The 15,945-nt window shown below is 45.8% G+C and overlaps 1 protein-coding gene and 1 long non-coding RNA gene across 4 annotated transcripts in view; one reads left to right on the forward strand and one right to left on the reverse strand.

Annotated features, from left to right (window-relative positions):
- The window catches only part of AGBL1 (AGBL carboxypeptidase 1), a 400,010-nt gene extending 395,696 nt beyond the window's left edge, over positions 1–4,314 (forward strand). For both annotated transcript variants that reach the window (XM_008165433.4, XM_042856651.2), the window contains one exon: positions 3,278–4,314. In XM_008165433.4, the coding sequence (XP_008163655.2) occupies positions 3,278–3,584 (307 nt within the window). In that variant the 3' untranslated portion in view covers positions 3,585–4,314. The remainder of the gene's footprint in view (positions 1–3,277) is intronic.
- LOC135973902 (uncharacterized) overlaps positions 1–15,945 on the reverse strand; it is a 123,012-nt gene that overhangs the window by 85,495 nt on the left and 21,572 nt on the right. The window contains exons 2-3 of one of the 2 annotated variants that reach the window (XR_010590947.1): positions 10,529–10,771; positions 8,659–9,253 (exon numbers count right to left, since the gene is read on the reverse strand). The exons of the other annotated variant lie outside the window; for it this stretch is intronic. This is a non-coding gene — a long non-coding RNA (uncharacterized LOC135973902). Of the gene's footprint in view, positions 1–8,658; positions 9,254–10,528; positions 10,772–15,945 lie in introns of those variants that run through there. 2 annotated transcript variants of the gene reach the window in all.

Raw genomic sequence — 15,945 nt, forward strand, 5'->3', positions numbered from 1 at the left:
GACAAAGAGCTTTTCAGCTCCTAAGTCACAGGTGTGATTATCGCTTGTGTTGGTAGTGATAAGATATTGGTACCATCTAACTGCTATTTGTTAGTGAATTGAGCTGGTGGTAACAGTACATTTCCTTGTGAACATGTGCACAAATCACCGTAGCTATTACCACAAGTAGTGCTAGTTGTTTGTTGGCCAGCAAAGAAGCCAATGACTGAATGATCCAGGGAGACAGAACACTTCTCAGACCCTCGGAGATGGACTATCCAAGTCTAGGTTGGAACGTATCAGTGGTGGAAGTATAGGGAAGCTATCGCTGCTGCTGTCTTTGCTGTAGTTACTCTGTGGCTAGAGAAGGGGAAATTCAGTCTCCAGAGCTGCCAGTTTGTCTCCTTTCACCTGCGCTAAAATTCCTAGGAAATAAAAGCAGGAAGATGTACATTCTGAAGTACCCAGAACCTTCTGTTGTCCTCAGGCACTGCTATTTGGTTACCAACCTGAAGCAACTGCACTAATCTGAGAAAAATTACTCCAAATCAGTACTCATGTAATTGATTGAGAATTTGGTCCAGTGTCTCCAAGTTCCATTTCCTTTTTAACAAGTCCCGGCTCCTTGGGCTGCAAGGAGTATATTATACCAATTATCCCAAAGCTGCACTTTACATTTGTTCTTGGGAGCAAATCAAATCATTGGCATGCTTCTCTAAGGCCTTGGGTGCGTTGGTTTGATGTGATAGACTGCCTGGCTACTCATATAGGGCCTGATAAAGCAGGCGGCAGTCTATGAGAACCTTTCCATTGACTTAAATGGACTTTGGAACAGGCCTGTCTTGCTGCTGCCATTGATAAGTCTCCAGATATGAACACCTAGTGCTGTTGTCAAGGCATTTTCAGTAGTAGGCCATCAACTGTGGATCTTGCTTTCATTTTGGTTCACCAGGGCCTGGGTCTGTTGACCATGAGAACATGTTGTAAGGTCTGTCTCTTTCCTCAGGCTTTTGCCTGTTTGGGGGTGTTTATGGCAAGGATTGGGGCAACGATCTTGACCGTTAGTATTAGTCTGCACGTTATGTATACAGATAGTTTGTACAGTTCCCATAGCCTATATTGATGGGGGCTTTTATCAACTGAAAAAAGGCATACAAATAATAAGGTTATGGAGAAATAGGTCACAGAATTGGTGAGGGAGTTGTTCTTGGATATACAGGTACTGCAGGTGAGTCTGAGTCTCTTCTCTAGAACACAGGTGGTTGAATCAGCATGGGGGCAGCTAAGTCCCATCACTACATCATAGATGACTGAATTCCAGTGTATCCAAGAAGCTTGTTGAAACTGGGTAAATAATATCCAGAGTCTTTTATTCTTTTCTTTTTAAAAATTTCTTTATTTCTTTATTTTGACAATCACAAAGAAGCAGCAGCATAGTTTAAAAATGAAAGGGTCTGATTTCCCTGGAGTTTTACTCTTTTTTGAATACTGTCATGGTAGACTGGGTAATTTGTGCCATTCCTGTGTAGTTCAGAAAAAAAAAATCAAAGTCCTCTGGCCGTCCTCTGCACAGAAAGCTGAGATGATTTTTAAGTCGTGTGTAACAACAATTGTTGTGGATTTTTTTCCATGTCACGTGCACACTTTCACTTTTGAGCTCCTTCTGACCCAGATTTCAGGGAAGGTTGAAGGGAAGCCAGAAACTATAGAAGTGCATAGTGTTTTCATTTATTTATTTTCAGGCTACACAGACCTATTAAGCATGTGGAGAATCCCTATACAGTACAACCCTGAAGTGAGCGAAGCCAAAGATCATCAGGGGAAGGAGTGGGCACTGCTAGATAGTGTTTGTTTCTGTTTGCAAAGCAGCCCATACACAGTTAAGATCTGGAGGCTCAAAGTGAGGAAAATCTTACATTTTTCTGGAGTGCAGAGCAGTGAGAAAAGAGATCCGTACACCCAACTGCAACGCTCTAAACCTTCAGCATGTTCTAAAACCTCAGATGCCGGAACTGCTATGAGACGGCTGAGAGCTGGGAAAGTATTGTGGTAACTGACATGCAAATGAGCAGAGCACACATTAAAGCTATGTGTTGTCCATCTGCCAAGCCATTCATTGCTCCCAACCTGGAACAGATTAGAAGCACTGACCTAGCGTGGAAGATTGTTATTCCTTTCCCAATCCCCCAAAGCAATCCACTCTCCTACCCTGAGTCAGAGCGAAACCAATGACCTAGAAGTAAATGACTGGATCCCAGTTCCCCTGGTTCATCCAATCTCCTGACCTGGGCTGGCTTGAAACTGCTGACCTAGAGATGAAGGACTGTATCCTGTTTTCTACCCCCACAAGCCAGCCGGCCCCCTTTCCAGAACTAAGGCCAGATTGAATTAAATGGGAAAGGCTTTCTATCCCCCTAGCCATCTGTCTAGTGGTTACAATTCATTCAGAAATATTTCATTCAGATATTTTAAATACAGAACATATTGAAATGAACTTTGTGAATTCAAGTGTGCGCATAGAACAGTTGTGACCATTCTTGAATGCAAATTGCTAAGTAAGCCTATGGGGATCTTGAGGGATCTTCTGGCTCTACTTTCAGAGAGACAGAAGAAGATGTAAGTGACACCAGCTTAGATTGTCTGTGGATTCCCTTAGACTCACCTCTGAAGTTGGCCCTGCCTCATAAAGACTGGTTGCAAAAAAAGATCTGTCCCTTTTGAAATGACAAAGCTTCAGGTGCTGCAACCCTCCTTGTTCTTGGCATAGCTGTGGTCAATGTCCCTGGAGCCTCTATTTCTGCTTACTCCTCCGCTTCCCCATAACACTCGCCTTTACACAGCGCACCATACAAGGATGTCCCAGCACTTTAACCCACATGGATTAATTAGGTCTCACACGAAATATGGAACAAACAAGATGGGGATGATGGTTAAACCAACAACCTCTTTGTAACCGGATACCGTGTCTTCTCCCCTGTGCCTTAACATGGTTTACTTAACCTTGTAAGCTCCTCAAGACAGGCACTATGTTGTCTGTCTTCAAAGCACCGGGCATGCCTGTGGTGCTGTCTAAACATTAATAACAATAATGTGTCTGTCCCAGGAGGTACATAAATATCATTCTCTTCATTTTACAGATGGGAGAACAGAACAAAGAAGTGATGTGATTTGCCTGATGCCACACTGGCAAAGCCAGGAATAGAACGAGGGAGTCCTGACTCCTAGCCCCATGCTCTAACCACTAGACAATCCCACCTCACTTTGTTGACATTCTGTCTCTTTTATGATTCCTTGGCAGGAGCAGCAGCACCAACAGCCTGGAGATTGATGATGAACCTCCTTGTGGGGAAGATATTGATTACAATACTGACAGCTGCTCTGACCAGGAAGGGGACTTCTCTGAGCTAGACGAAGAGATCCGGGAGATCTCCCTGAGGGCAGAAGGAGAGGTGGAAGAGGAGGGGGCCAGCGAGGGACAGACATGCAGCTCCAGCGTTCTTGGAGGGTTTTACATTTCCAGCCACCAAACAACCAATAGCAAAGCTCTCCCACTCCCATCAACGTCACTCAGCGTGTTTGCTGGGTTTGAAAGCAGCCCTGCGTGAACAGAGCTTTGACTTACCGAGCAATAAGCAAATGGGTCACTGCTCCTCTTTACCCGTTTGCCGGCTTCAGCTTTGTTCCCAGATGTGTTGCCCCAGTTCTGCATGGAAAACTGACTTTATGTTTATGGAAAATATATATAGAGAGAAAGGTTCCCTACCCTGTGCATACAGGGAGGGGTGAGCAGTCACTTGTCCATATGGTGCAATGTGAAGACTTAGGGCATTCTTATACATCATCACCAGTGCAATCACTTTCTCTAATTTAGTTGTCTTGGCTTCATGCAGATTGTCATGATGGTTGATCTTTTGAGTGCCTAAGGTATGGGAGAAGAGTCCTTCACCCCAATTCCTTCCCTTACTGTTGTGACTTAGAAAATCTCAGAAGATCTTTTTCTGAAGATTTTTGGCCAGAGTTGAGATATCTGTTTCATTTTATTGCTCTGAGGTTTTGCTGCATGTATCTGAATTCTAGGGGCCTGATCCAAAGATTACCATTGACGTTAATGGGCTTTGGATCAGGCCCTGTGTGCTTAATGACTAGCCATATTCCAACATACCTGGAGAACCCACCACCATCACCTACAATAGTAACCAATCCAACCAATAATTAGAATGGAGCAGATTCAGAACCTCAGGCAACTCTCTGATTGGGAACCCTCCAGGCATGCTGCAAAGCTCATCTTCTTTCCTGAGTGCGTGGGGAGGAAGTGGATCAATACAATGGTATATAACAGGGATCGGCAACCTTTGGCATGCGGCCCGCCAGGGAAAGCCCCTGGTGGGCCAGGCCGGTTGTTTACCTGCCGCGTCCGCAGGTTTGGCCAATTGCGACTCCCACTGGCCACGGTTCGCCGCTCCAGGCCAATGGGGGCTGTGGGAAGCGGCAGCCAGCACATCCCTCAGTCCACGCCACTTCCCGCAGCCCCCATTGACCTGGAGTGGTGAACCGCGGCCAGAGGGAGCTGTGATCTGCCAAATCTGCGGACGCGGCGGGTAAACAAACCAGCCCAGCCCGCCCAGGGCTTTCCCTGATGGGCCACATGCCAAAGGTTGCCGATCCCTGTTATATACCATTTTATTGATCCACTTCCTCCCCATGCACTCAGGAAAGAAGATGAGCTCGCAGCATGCCTGGAGGGTTCCCAATCAGAGAGTTGCCTGAGGTTCTTTTATTGCATTTTCTCAAGTATGCATGCTGAGGATCGTCCATGCTTATGGAAACACCATGTGCACATGTGTTTCTGGCACACTAGGCCAAATGCTGCTCTCAGGCACACTGGAATAAATGGATCAGTGAAGTCAATCAAATCACTGCAGATTTACACCAATGGACCTGAGTGCAGACTTTGTTCCACTGCGTACAGTGGAGGTGACACCCTTTCTCTGTAAGACGTCTTTCCAGTAGCATGCACAGAGAGACTACAGGTACTGCTGATCACATAGGGGGACTACAGTTAATATTCAGGACTTTTCTTAGGGAGAGGACTCCCCTGGTGGAACACTATAATGGAACCTTCCAGAAGGAGGCAAATGTCTCTCCTCTTCAGCCTGGCAAGGATCCCTAGCATTTTATCAAGGGGAACAGTGTGGTACACATCAGCGGTGGCAACACTTGACAGCTGCCTTAGCCAGGTCGCCATTCCAGTGGCCATTGTCTATTTTTATTTATAGGGCTGTCAATTACTCACAGTTAATGCAAGTGATTAACGCAAAACAAATTAACTAGATTAAAAAATAGTCATGATTGTTTGTATTATGGTAATGCCAAGGAGCCCTGGTCATTGACCAGGACTGCATTGCGCTAGGCGCTGTACAAACACACCACACAAAGACGGTCCATGTCCCAGGGAGATTACAGTCAGACTCACTGTTAGAGCGGATCAGAAAATGAAAAGATGGTTTCCTAAAAAAAAATGGAATCGTTTTCATTTTGAAGGGTTCAAACCTGACCTATTTTTAAAAAAAAATGATTTTTTTTAATTCAGGTTTTTTAATCAGATGGATATTGATATAAAAAAGTAAACGGTCATCAGGAAACAGAAAATACGTGTAACCATTTCATGAAAAACAAACAAAAAATGCCATTAAAAATGAATTCTGGCAAAATAAATTGTTCTAAAATTTGTGATCAGTTGTACTCATTCTGTGTGTCTTTGTAGGTCTTATGCAGATGCCTAACCAATTTGAGTCCTCAAGAAGGCCAGGGGATTCTGCCTGATGGCTAATTGGCGAGGAAATGATAATAGGACCATAGATAGATGGGCTGGAGGCAGACCTTGTGCGTTGCTGAGTTCCATCTCTGGGTCAAAATGGTCTCTTTCAGTGCCAAGAACAGGAAATAGCTCAGTTCTCCTGGTATTGCCTGCAAAGACAGAGGCTTATTTTGTAGAGATTCCTCATTTATTATAGAAGAAATTAGGAAAAGCACGATGTGGCCCTGACTCTGCGATCCTAACTCTTTGCTATGCATTAGAATTCACTGTTCACCTCTGCGCCCCGGGCTTTGCAGAGACAAGGATTGCCATTTCTTCCTGTGTCACGGAAACATTTAATATAAAATAAAGTAATAATAAAAAAAGGAAAAATCGGTAACAGTACAAGAGTACCACAGGCAACGAATGTGCAGCTCCTGCTCTCTCTAATGTTTCTCAGGTCACAGTCAGCGCAGTAAACTCTGCAAAGTGTAAGGTACGGGATACAAGGTGGGATTTATTATTAAGTAATTATTATTAATTATTATTAGATTATTTATTATAACTAACTGTCAGGCAGCTTCAGTCAGTGGCAGCCAAATAGATGCCGAAGAGTCTCAGACTTTGCTAATGGAATCTTCCCCCTTTATAAAAATGTAATGCAGGAAAATTAACCACTATAAAACCATCCAAGGATAAGAGTAATATTTAGCACTTCTCCAGCATCTTTCATTCAAAGATTTCCAAGCTTTAACAGCCCTTCATGAATTAAGCCTCACAACACCCTTTGGGAGGTAGCTAAGCACTGTGATGAACTGACTGGTGTTCATCTGCATTGCTCCCTCCAGTGGCTCAAATGTGTGTCACAGGCTCTACACTGCTGATGGAGATTCTCCATAAATTCAACTGGCACAAGCCTGTGCTGGTCCAAGAGGCTCTTGAGTCCCATCCCTGCTATCTCTGTGAAGTTCCAAATGGTCATGGTATGTAGCAAAGTAACTACCAATGCATCCTGTATTGCCAGTGATTATTTTTTTGGTATCACTTCCGGATGGCTAAAAGCACCACCTGGAACCATATTCAATATGTTGCCTGCAAAGAAACTTCCCTGAGGTGATTTTACAGTACGTTGCTGAATGACTTTCTGCCATGTGACCTGGACCTGGACCTTATGGGAGCTGACTGTTTGGATTGAAGTCAGAAACCCGGCTCCTTCCTAATCTGCCGAGGTTCCAGCATCCAGGTTTCTAAAGTTACACGTCTCAATCTCGTTCTAATGCAGCTCAAAAGACAGGCTGCCTGGGTCCTCAGAAGATGAGCTTCCTAGACAGAGCTAATTCATTAGGTATGATGTCTGCTATCACTGTACAGATGTCCTGTTCTGCTTGCTTCAGCATGCGGCTTGTTGCACATAATACTGATTTTTGATAAAAGGCTGGCTCACAAGAATGGACACAAAGGAAGTAAAACACGTGTTCACATTATAATAGGATGTATAACATTGCTTCAGAACTTATTAATAAGAAAGATATGAGTACAGTTAACCTCAAAATCCAATGTTCATATGCATGACAAAGCATGTACTTTGTAGCATGCACAGTGTGCCATGCACACACTGCAGTACAAACACACAGTACAACCCATGCCACAGGATGTTCAGAAAAGCTAAAGCACAACTCCACAATACAGTGCAAACATGCCACAGTACAGCCCCTCAACACAACACCCCCTCCCCCCCACACACACTATCAGCATATACTTCATCATGGACACACACCACATACACACACTCTTTCTGCAGCGCAGAATATGTACCACCGCATATTGCAATGTACTGAGGCATCAGGACTTGTCAGTTGTGTGGGTTTCCAATGTAAGGGAGCAATCCTTCTGCATCACAACATTTTCAGCATTCTTGATACTCTGACACTGTTAATTTCGTGAAGTAAACACTATGGGCCAGATTCATTCCTGAAACAACTCTATTAAAGTCAGTTGAGTTACACCGAGGATGAATTCATCTCTTGTGGGCTAAATTCTGCCCTCAGTTACACTCATACATTCTGTACCCATGCCATTGACTTCAGTGGACTTGCCCCGAGTAAAATGAGGCAGAATATGGCCCCACACACAGGTATATGGCCAGATAGCTAGAAGCAGCCCAGAGGTGCTGGAACTGGGGGTGCTGCTGCACCCCCTGGCTTGAAGTGGTTTCCATTATATCCAGGATTTACAGTTTAGTTCAATGGCTCTCAGCACCCCCACTGTAAAAATTGTTCCAGCTCCCGTAAAACAGCCTCATTCTGTGCTCAGCATTACGCAGTGGCCCATAGTAGGGGAGTCAGTTTTGCCAGTGCATTTGATGTCACTTAAATGTCTGACTATCGGAGTGCACCAGCAAAGCTGACAGCGAGTTGTCTATCCGTTGCCCCTGGAACATTGTGGGCACAAAAACGAAAGCTGGGCTGAAGCTTTTTTCCAGCTCCTTCCCGCGTGCCGAGCACATGAGGAATTGTCAGTACGTGGTTAGACGTCGGTAGCAGACGATGTGCAGGAAACGAGATGAGAATAAAGCACCGGAAGAGCGTGTGGCATTTTGTTGGCAGGAAGTGATGTCAGAAGGCATGGCAAGTCGGTCCCATGACTAATCAGCAGGGAATGGCTCCTGAAAGCCTCCCACAAAAAAGCACTGCCCTTTCTGCTCCTTTTCCCCCTCGTGCCCAGCTCCAGCTTTTGACTTTCCCAGGAAGCTGTCACTCCTTCCCTTAGCCAGCCTCTAGAGGTCAGGAGAGGCCCTCCGTTGCAGCTCAGCCGGCGCACTCCCTGTTATTAACATTCTCCCTGAGTCATGGTAATTAAGCGCTACTAGGCTCCACACAGAGGAACGGAAATGCATTGACTTTAATAAAACAGAGTGTAAAACAACTTTAGATTAACTCCAGCCTTGTTTATTCTCGCGCACTTGTGATTCTGCTGTGGTATTTCTCCAGTGAATGGGACCGTTGTCCGCAGCGCTGAGTCGCGTCACCTCACTCTAGCCCAGGGAGCGCCGTCGGAAGGGCCTTGTCTCATGGTGGCTGGCTATTACCAAGAATTTTAAAGCAACCAGAAAAGAAAGGGAGGGGAGGAAAGTCGCCCAGCCCCCTAAGATTTTCATTCCTCAAGAGTCAGCAAAGCTGTCAGATAGAGATGCAAGCCAAATATTTCCATAACAGCCAGAAGCGAGGGAGAACTGGAGGTGAGCAGATAGCCCCATTAATACGCTCTTTTGTACCCCTGCCAAGAGTGTATTAATGTCTTCTACTGACTTTCTTTGTCTCGCAGCCACTTTCAACGGCTCCCCCTGCCCCGACACAAAGCAGTCAGAAGATACAACGTGGAACAGCTCTCAACTGGACCCTCTGTTTCCTCAGCCTCCCCTTTCTCCACAGTGAATTTTGCACTTCTGCAATGATCCTGCTGACGCCCTGCCAGAGCCTGGGGAATTAAAATAAAATAAAATAAAATAAAATAAAATAAAAAGCACCACTGAAGTCAGGGCTAAAAATAAATAATTAAACAATAAAAATAAAAAGAATCAAGTCAGCAAGCTAAAGGAGGAAACCAAATCTAATAACTTTTATCTGCTGTTTGTTATTGGGCTGTCGGGCTGCTTCGTCCCCTGCTTTTCAAGCACTCTGGAAAATACCAGATATAATAAGAAAAAAATGACAGTGTGTTATTTATGAAGCGAGCGAACAAGGAGCGGAGCAGCGAGAGGGAGAAGACAGCAGTTCCTGGCCCTCACTGCCTTCTCATAGCTGGCATAGGACACAGACACAGAGATTCTGGGCTCTATTTCCTGCTCTCTCTGTCCTTGAGCAAGGCCCTTCCCCCCTCTGACTCAGAGAGAGGCCAGCCGGCCCGTGGTTAGGGTGCTAGCTTGGGACTTGGGAGGTGCAGGCCCTACTCCCTTGGGTAACTGACCGAAGCTCTCTGTGCCTCAGTTCCTCATCTGTAAAATGGGAATAATAGCACTGCACTGGGGTGCAAATTATTTTGTGTTGCGAGCCTCGAATGCTTTGGATGAAAGATGCTAGAAAAGGGTAAAATACTAGTGTTTGTGAAGTAGCGTGGCAGTTGCTTTTAAATAGATATGTCAGTTGTCAGTTTAACAGCACATGTTGACGGTGTTCAGTGACTGTGAGGGTTTGGTTGTTTTAAATAGCAAAGAGTAATTTTTAAAATCTCCCTCCCAGGCTGGTATCAATCAGCTATGCCTCTCCTGAGGCCCAATCCTGCGCCACTCAAGCCAATGGAAGTTTAAAGCTGCTTTGAGTGAGAGCAGAATCAGTCCCCTGATGTCCAAACTCCTGGTTTTGGCGGTGATCTTCCAGACAAACAGGTTCCAATGGAGCTGAAACGCAGATGGGTAGACGAGGTCTGCAGCAGGAGAGGAGATGCAAGGTTTGGAGTGTTAGAAATATTGCATGAATAATAGAGGGGGAAATGAAGACGGGAGGGACGGGAGAGGTTAAAGGAAGGGTAATGCCAGGGGGAAAGGCATTGGAATAGAGGAGGGAGGGGAAATATTGGGTAAAAGGAGGGGACAGTGAGGCAACTGAAGAGAAGGGAGAGCAATGGAAGGAGAGGGGGAGATCTGGAGTGGGGACGAGGAGAGCAGCAGAGAAGGGAACTGGAGGACTGCTGTTTGCACAGCCTCTTTGTCCCCTAGACATGTATCAGGATTAACACTAGCAAGAAACAACCCACCTTGCTGTAGAACGAATCTGCCACTGTCCTCCCTCCTGCATAAAAGGCAGTCGAGTCAGTGGCCACGCTGCATTGTGTGTTCAATGTTGTATGGTGTGAATGCTTTGTGATGGTTAAACCTGTATTATTTCAGGGCTTCGTTTTCCCTTCTAGGGACTCACATTCTGAGCCGGGTCCTGGAAGATCGACAACATATTATTGTTGATGCAGTAGTTCGGGGCTACGGGGCTTTGCTTTGTTTTGCTGTTTTATAGAAAGAAAGAAAGAAAGAAAGAAAGAAAGAAAGAAAGAAAGAAAGAAAGAAAGAAAGAAAGAAAGAAAGAAAGAAAGAAGTCTGGTATGACATCTGTGTCAATATGTTGGCACCATGAACTTCATTAGCTGGTGAATCAGCTGACAACAGCCCCATCCAATGGCAGTGAGGGGGAATATCTAGTATGAAATAGCCCTCATGCATTGTACCTTATGCCCAACCACTAATTCCAGGTGCCAGTGATTTGTCAGAGTAAACTATTGCTCCCATTGGCTAACCGAGCTCTGGGCACCGAGGTCTGGCCCGTAGTGCATTCACTGGCTGCCAGAACTGTCACCACTCCGATCCTGTACACCCTAACAAAAGACTTAGTTGCATGATTATCCATGTGTGGTCTAGTGAGTCAACTAGAGGACTGCAATTCAGGATGCCTAGGTTCCATTCCTTACTTTGCCACAGATTTTCTATGTGGCCTTGGACAAGTCACTTACCCTCTCTGTGTCTCTATTCCCCCATCTTTAAAATGGAGATAATATTACCTACCTCATGGGGAGAGACATTGTGGGGCTTAAATCATTAATGTTTATAAAGGGATTTGAGATCCATGGAGGATATGGGCAAGAGATATTATGGATTATTGTCTATTACGTGGGCTGACAATGTGCTCGTCACTGTACGTACAAAGAGTAAGATGCAGTCCTTGCCCCAAGGAGCTTACAATGTGTATCTACCACCAGTGCAGCTTAGACAAATATTAGGCTTTTTGCTCTGATCACGATTACCTAATTCAGATTCTCCTGTTTACTTGCTCTCCCCCTTGACTCCAAGTTTAAGCACTTCATCCTCCCCTACAAGGCTCTCTGCATACCTTGCTCCATCCCCATCTCCACCTGTTCTCCCCCCGCCGCCCCCAACTTACACCTTGCATCTCCCTTTGCATCCTCTTACTTTCATCACTGCGCTTCACTCCTTGCTACCCTGGAACTCCCTCAGGCTCATCCTGTGCTATGTATCCACCAACTCTTCCTTCAGATTCCACCTCGTAGCACACGTCAGCCATGAAGCTTCCAGCCAGCACCATGGTTTTTTATTAAGAAAAAGCCCTACCAGCATGGTGTGATAAAGCCACTCTCTAGGTGTGCCGTACTTTGTGGACCTCTACTGTGCTGGCTGGCTTAGAGAAAAAGCCTCATCGGGCAGGGCCCATGTCTCCTCCATATTCTGTACAGCACTGAGCATACTCACCTAGTGCTCGGTGATTGGGGCGTGCAGCGGAGCCAGTCTACTGTGCTGGCCTGCAGCAGGCTACCTGATTGCCTACATCACCCGATTAGTCAGGAAGGGCAGCTCGCTGGCTTTGAGCCCAGCAGCACCATCCTTCTAGCTGCTCAGTGCATTCCTGCGAGCAGCTGTGATCTCCTCTGTTCCTGCTGCTCCTCTCCGGCACCAGCCCTGCTCCTAGTCCGGTTTGTGCCTTGTTCCTCCTCAGTCCTTGCTACCGCAACTTGCTCCTGGCTCCAGTTTCCTCACCCAGACTCTGGATCTGACCCTGGGGATGACTACTTGTTTCTGACCTATTGCCTGGCTATCACTTCCTTGTTCTGGCTCTGACTCCTGGTTCCTGACTCCAGTTGTGGCCCTAGGATTAGATCCACTTCCCAGCATCTGCTTTAATTGCTAGGTCTGATTCCTGCTCCGACCACAGCTTGGTCTCTACCACAGGGAGAGGCTTACATGTGATTGTGCTGCAGTTTGGTTAATGTTTTTAAGGGATTATCTTTCTGGCTGTTTATTTTGGAAAAGCTTGACGGAAAAAGTGAGTTTTCACAAGGGAATGAATGAATAATGGACTGCATAGAAAAAGGTGCAAACACTCGTGTGAAGAGGAGGAAGTCGAGTTGGCTGGCAGAGAGCAGCGGCCCAGAACGCTGTGGCCAGCTGTGCTGAGCACCTGGACAACTCAAGTTGGATGGAAATGGGGGTAGGTTAGGCAGAAATGTTTGACTTTTTGTTGAGAAACCAAAAACCCAGTTTGGGGGTAGGTGGGAAAAACTACTCAAAGCGCCACAGTTATTGGATTTCAGCCAAACATATTCAATGTGAGATTTTTTGTTTTTTCAATAAAAAAATCAAACATTGTTTTAGGAAATCAGACACTATCTGCAAAACCTTTTGCTTTCCGAACTCGGTTAAAAAAACCCACATTTTGACAGAAAATTTTCAACCAGCCTCATTTGGAGCTCTACAAATGTACCTCAGTCCTGACCCACAGTGCTCTCTGCTATTCCAGTCCTGAACCTCCATGAAGCTATGGCAACGCATCTCAGTCCTGATCTACCATGGATTCTGTTATTTCCGGTCCAGGCTTCACATCCATGCATTTCCCAATAGACCTCAGTCCTGACCTGTAACATCACTGTCTGCTATTCCAGTCTTGTACCTCTCCAGAGCACAGCCTGCCAAACATATTAAATTGACTGGTGATTTTTGGGAGGTGGACAAATATCCCTCCTGGGACTAGGATGAGATCACCAAATGCATTTCCACTGGAAGCTGGAGCCAGCAGCCTCTAAGAGGTGAGAGTGCACCAAAGCCATGATGCCAGCTGGCCTGCCTGCTCTCAGTTGCAAGAGCCGCTTTGTACTTCCTGGTTTTACTGATGCGGAGAGAACATTTTGAACCGTCTAAGCCTTGTAACCTTGTATCTCTGGCACACGAGCTGCAGCAGCAGCAGCACGCTGCCGAACATAATAACAAGGGGAAGAGATGGAATTAAATAAGAATTTAAATATTAGGGTTCTCAGCTCAGCGCGAGGGGCTTTAGCGACATTATTTCCAGAGTTGGTTGAAACGTATTTGAGAATAATGGATTCAACACATTTGTTCGCGTCTATGGCTGAACAAAGTATTTGCCAGTAAATTTTATTCATGATTCGACCAGCTCTAGTTCCTTCCTCTAATGCGCATGACTAAAGAACATGAGCTAGATCCTGCACTCACACTCCAGATGTAGAGGATCCAATCCCAGGCATCTAGCAAGGAACTTACCCTCCAAAGGCTGATTTCAACCAGCTTTACTCCAGAGTCACTGAGAGCAGAATTTGACCCATGACATTTAGAATGATTCATCTTTCACCTCATCCAATAGGAGGGGAGAAGGGGGGAAACAGATAGAAAGTTATTTTGTTCCTCCTGACAAACATTTGTCTTCAAAGTCTCAGTTGTCATGGGGCAGTAACCAATAGCCCACTTGAGGGGCACTATAAATGTTGCCTAGCAACACCATGCCATTCAAGGGAAGGCTGTCAAAGGCTGAGGATCTAAGACAGCGAGAGAGAGACAGTGTCACACCAGGAAACTCGCTCCTGTCTGGCCCAGTTACAAGCGACACAGCACACATCTCGGTAATTGTCGTCGATTCTGGCCGACAAAGTCCTTTGTGATGAATAGGAGAATAGCTGCAGTTCATAAATGGTGATGTGTCACCACCCGCCCCCCTAAGTACAAAGACACTCTGGAGCTATTCATATCCTGAAGGTCACTGACTCCTATTCAAAATTAGCTGGCAATGGGCAAACCTTAAATGGCTCAAAGGTGCTGTTCAAATAAACACCAGGGGCCAGGAAGGCATTTACTGTCATGTGCAGCCCTGCACAGTTTCCTACCTGCTTTCTTCTGAAGTATCAAGTCTTGTCACTGCTGGAGGTGAGATGCTAGGAATACATGGACCAACAGATTGGCGTGGCAGAGTAAAAATACATTCCTGTTAGACTGACGCATTTTGCCAGATTATTTTCTAGCCCTCCTCCTAGAGGACAATAACATCACTAGAATGTACTGTCATTCTGTGCACAAACAAAGTACGACGGGCACCTCAGGCCAAGGGAGTCACTAGAGTCTGGGAACTTCAGCATCAAGAGATCATAAGTAAGCTCTCTGGGCAATAAGCAAGCCTGGGTTTGGGAGGCCAGAGAACATGATGTGCAATGCCAGGAAAACTTCTTCTTGTGATGGAGAGATGGCAGTCTGCAATCCTGGCAATGACCAGGCCAAAAGTGGCGTTTGATCCCAGGAACTTCCGTGCTAAAAGCATGAACCTTGAGAGCTTGAGCTAAAGAAGCATCATCATTAACGTGTAGCTTTAGTAAAGCTTAGGGGGACCACGTCTAATACCATCCGCTATAGGGAGTCCTGCAGAAATAGATTCTGTGTACAAGAAACATTAGGTAAAGCACAGAGGGAAAGTCCTGTGTGCAAAGAAAATCACATTGATCAGCGTTGCAGTTACTAACGTAGACAAACTTGACTTTCATACCAAAGTCCAACCATTTACATGGTGTGCTCTTCTGCAACACCAAACCCACCCGTCTCCTGGGAGTGGGCTCAAGGGAACTGCACTACCACAACTCTCCACTGTTTTCCACCAGAGCCTTGAAGTTGTCTGGTAGCCATAAACTGTGTAAGTCCTAAATCACAGGAACTAAGAGAGAAGGAATTGGATGTGGCTGTTTTGGTAGCTGTTTCCTGGATCATATCTCTCAGGCGTTCCTTGTTTTGAAAGCTGTCTCTCCATTTGCTCCCAGAGTTACTTCTGTTCTACACAAATGTGGTGTCCCTTCACTTTCATTGCTGAAAATTTGTCCCCTCACAATTGTAGACTCAGGTGGCTGAGGTCATAGAAAAAGTTATTTGTGAAACACCCCCCGCCACCACCCCCAGTTAGTGCATGTTACAGGGACTCCCAGTGCTGTCCAATCCACTGAGGATATGTGTCTGGAACTGCCCCCTGAGAAGGCATCTGAAGCTGTAACATTTCTTTTAGCTCTGAAGGGTCCCAGTTCAGTCCCAAGTGTGTCGGCCAAAATGGTGGCAGTCACATTTGCCCTAAAGGAAGGACTCTCACGGTACCTGAAGTTTCCTGCATGAATAACGCTTTCGTATCCTTCACTTGGAGTCTTTCTCACACTGCGTCCTACACCTGGGCCATGGGAGGTGCAGAGGTTAATCCTGGATCCTGCCTGTTTCCAGCACTCCGTTTGACTGTACACGAAGCCGTGATGGAAATGTTGCTGAGTCACTGGATGTGGAACTACCCTGAAAATTCTGTATAAAATTCCCTCTTATGTCTACAAATAAATACATTCCCTCTTTGTTCTTCCTTTTA

Source organism: Chrysemys picta, chromosome 10, assembly GCF_011386835.1.
Source record: "Chrysemys picta bellii isolate R12L10 chromosome 10, ASM1138683v2, whole genome shotgun sequence".
NCBI classification, from domain to species: Eukaryota; Metazoa; Chordata; order Testudines; family Emydidae; genus Chrysemys; species Chrysemys picta.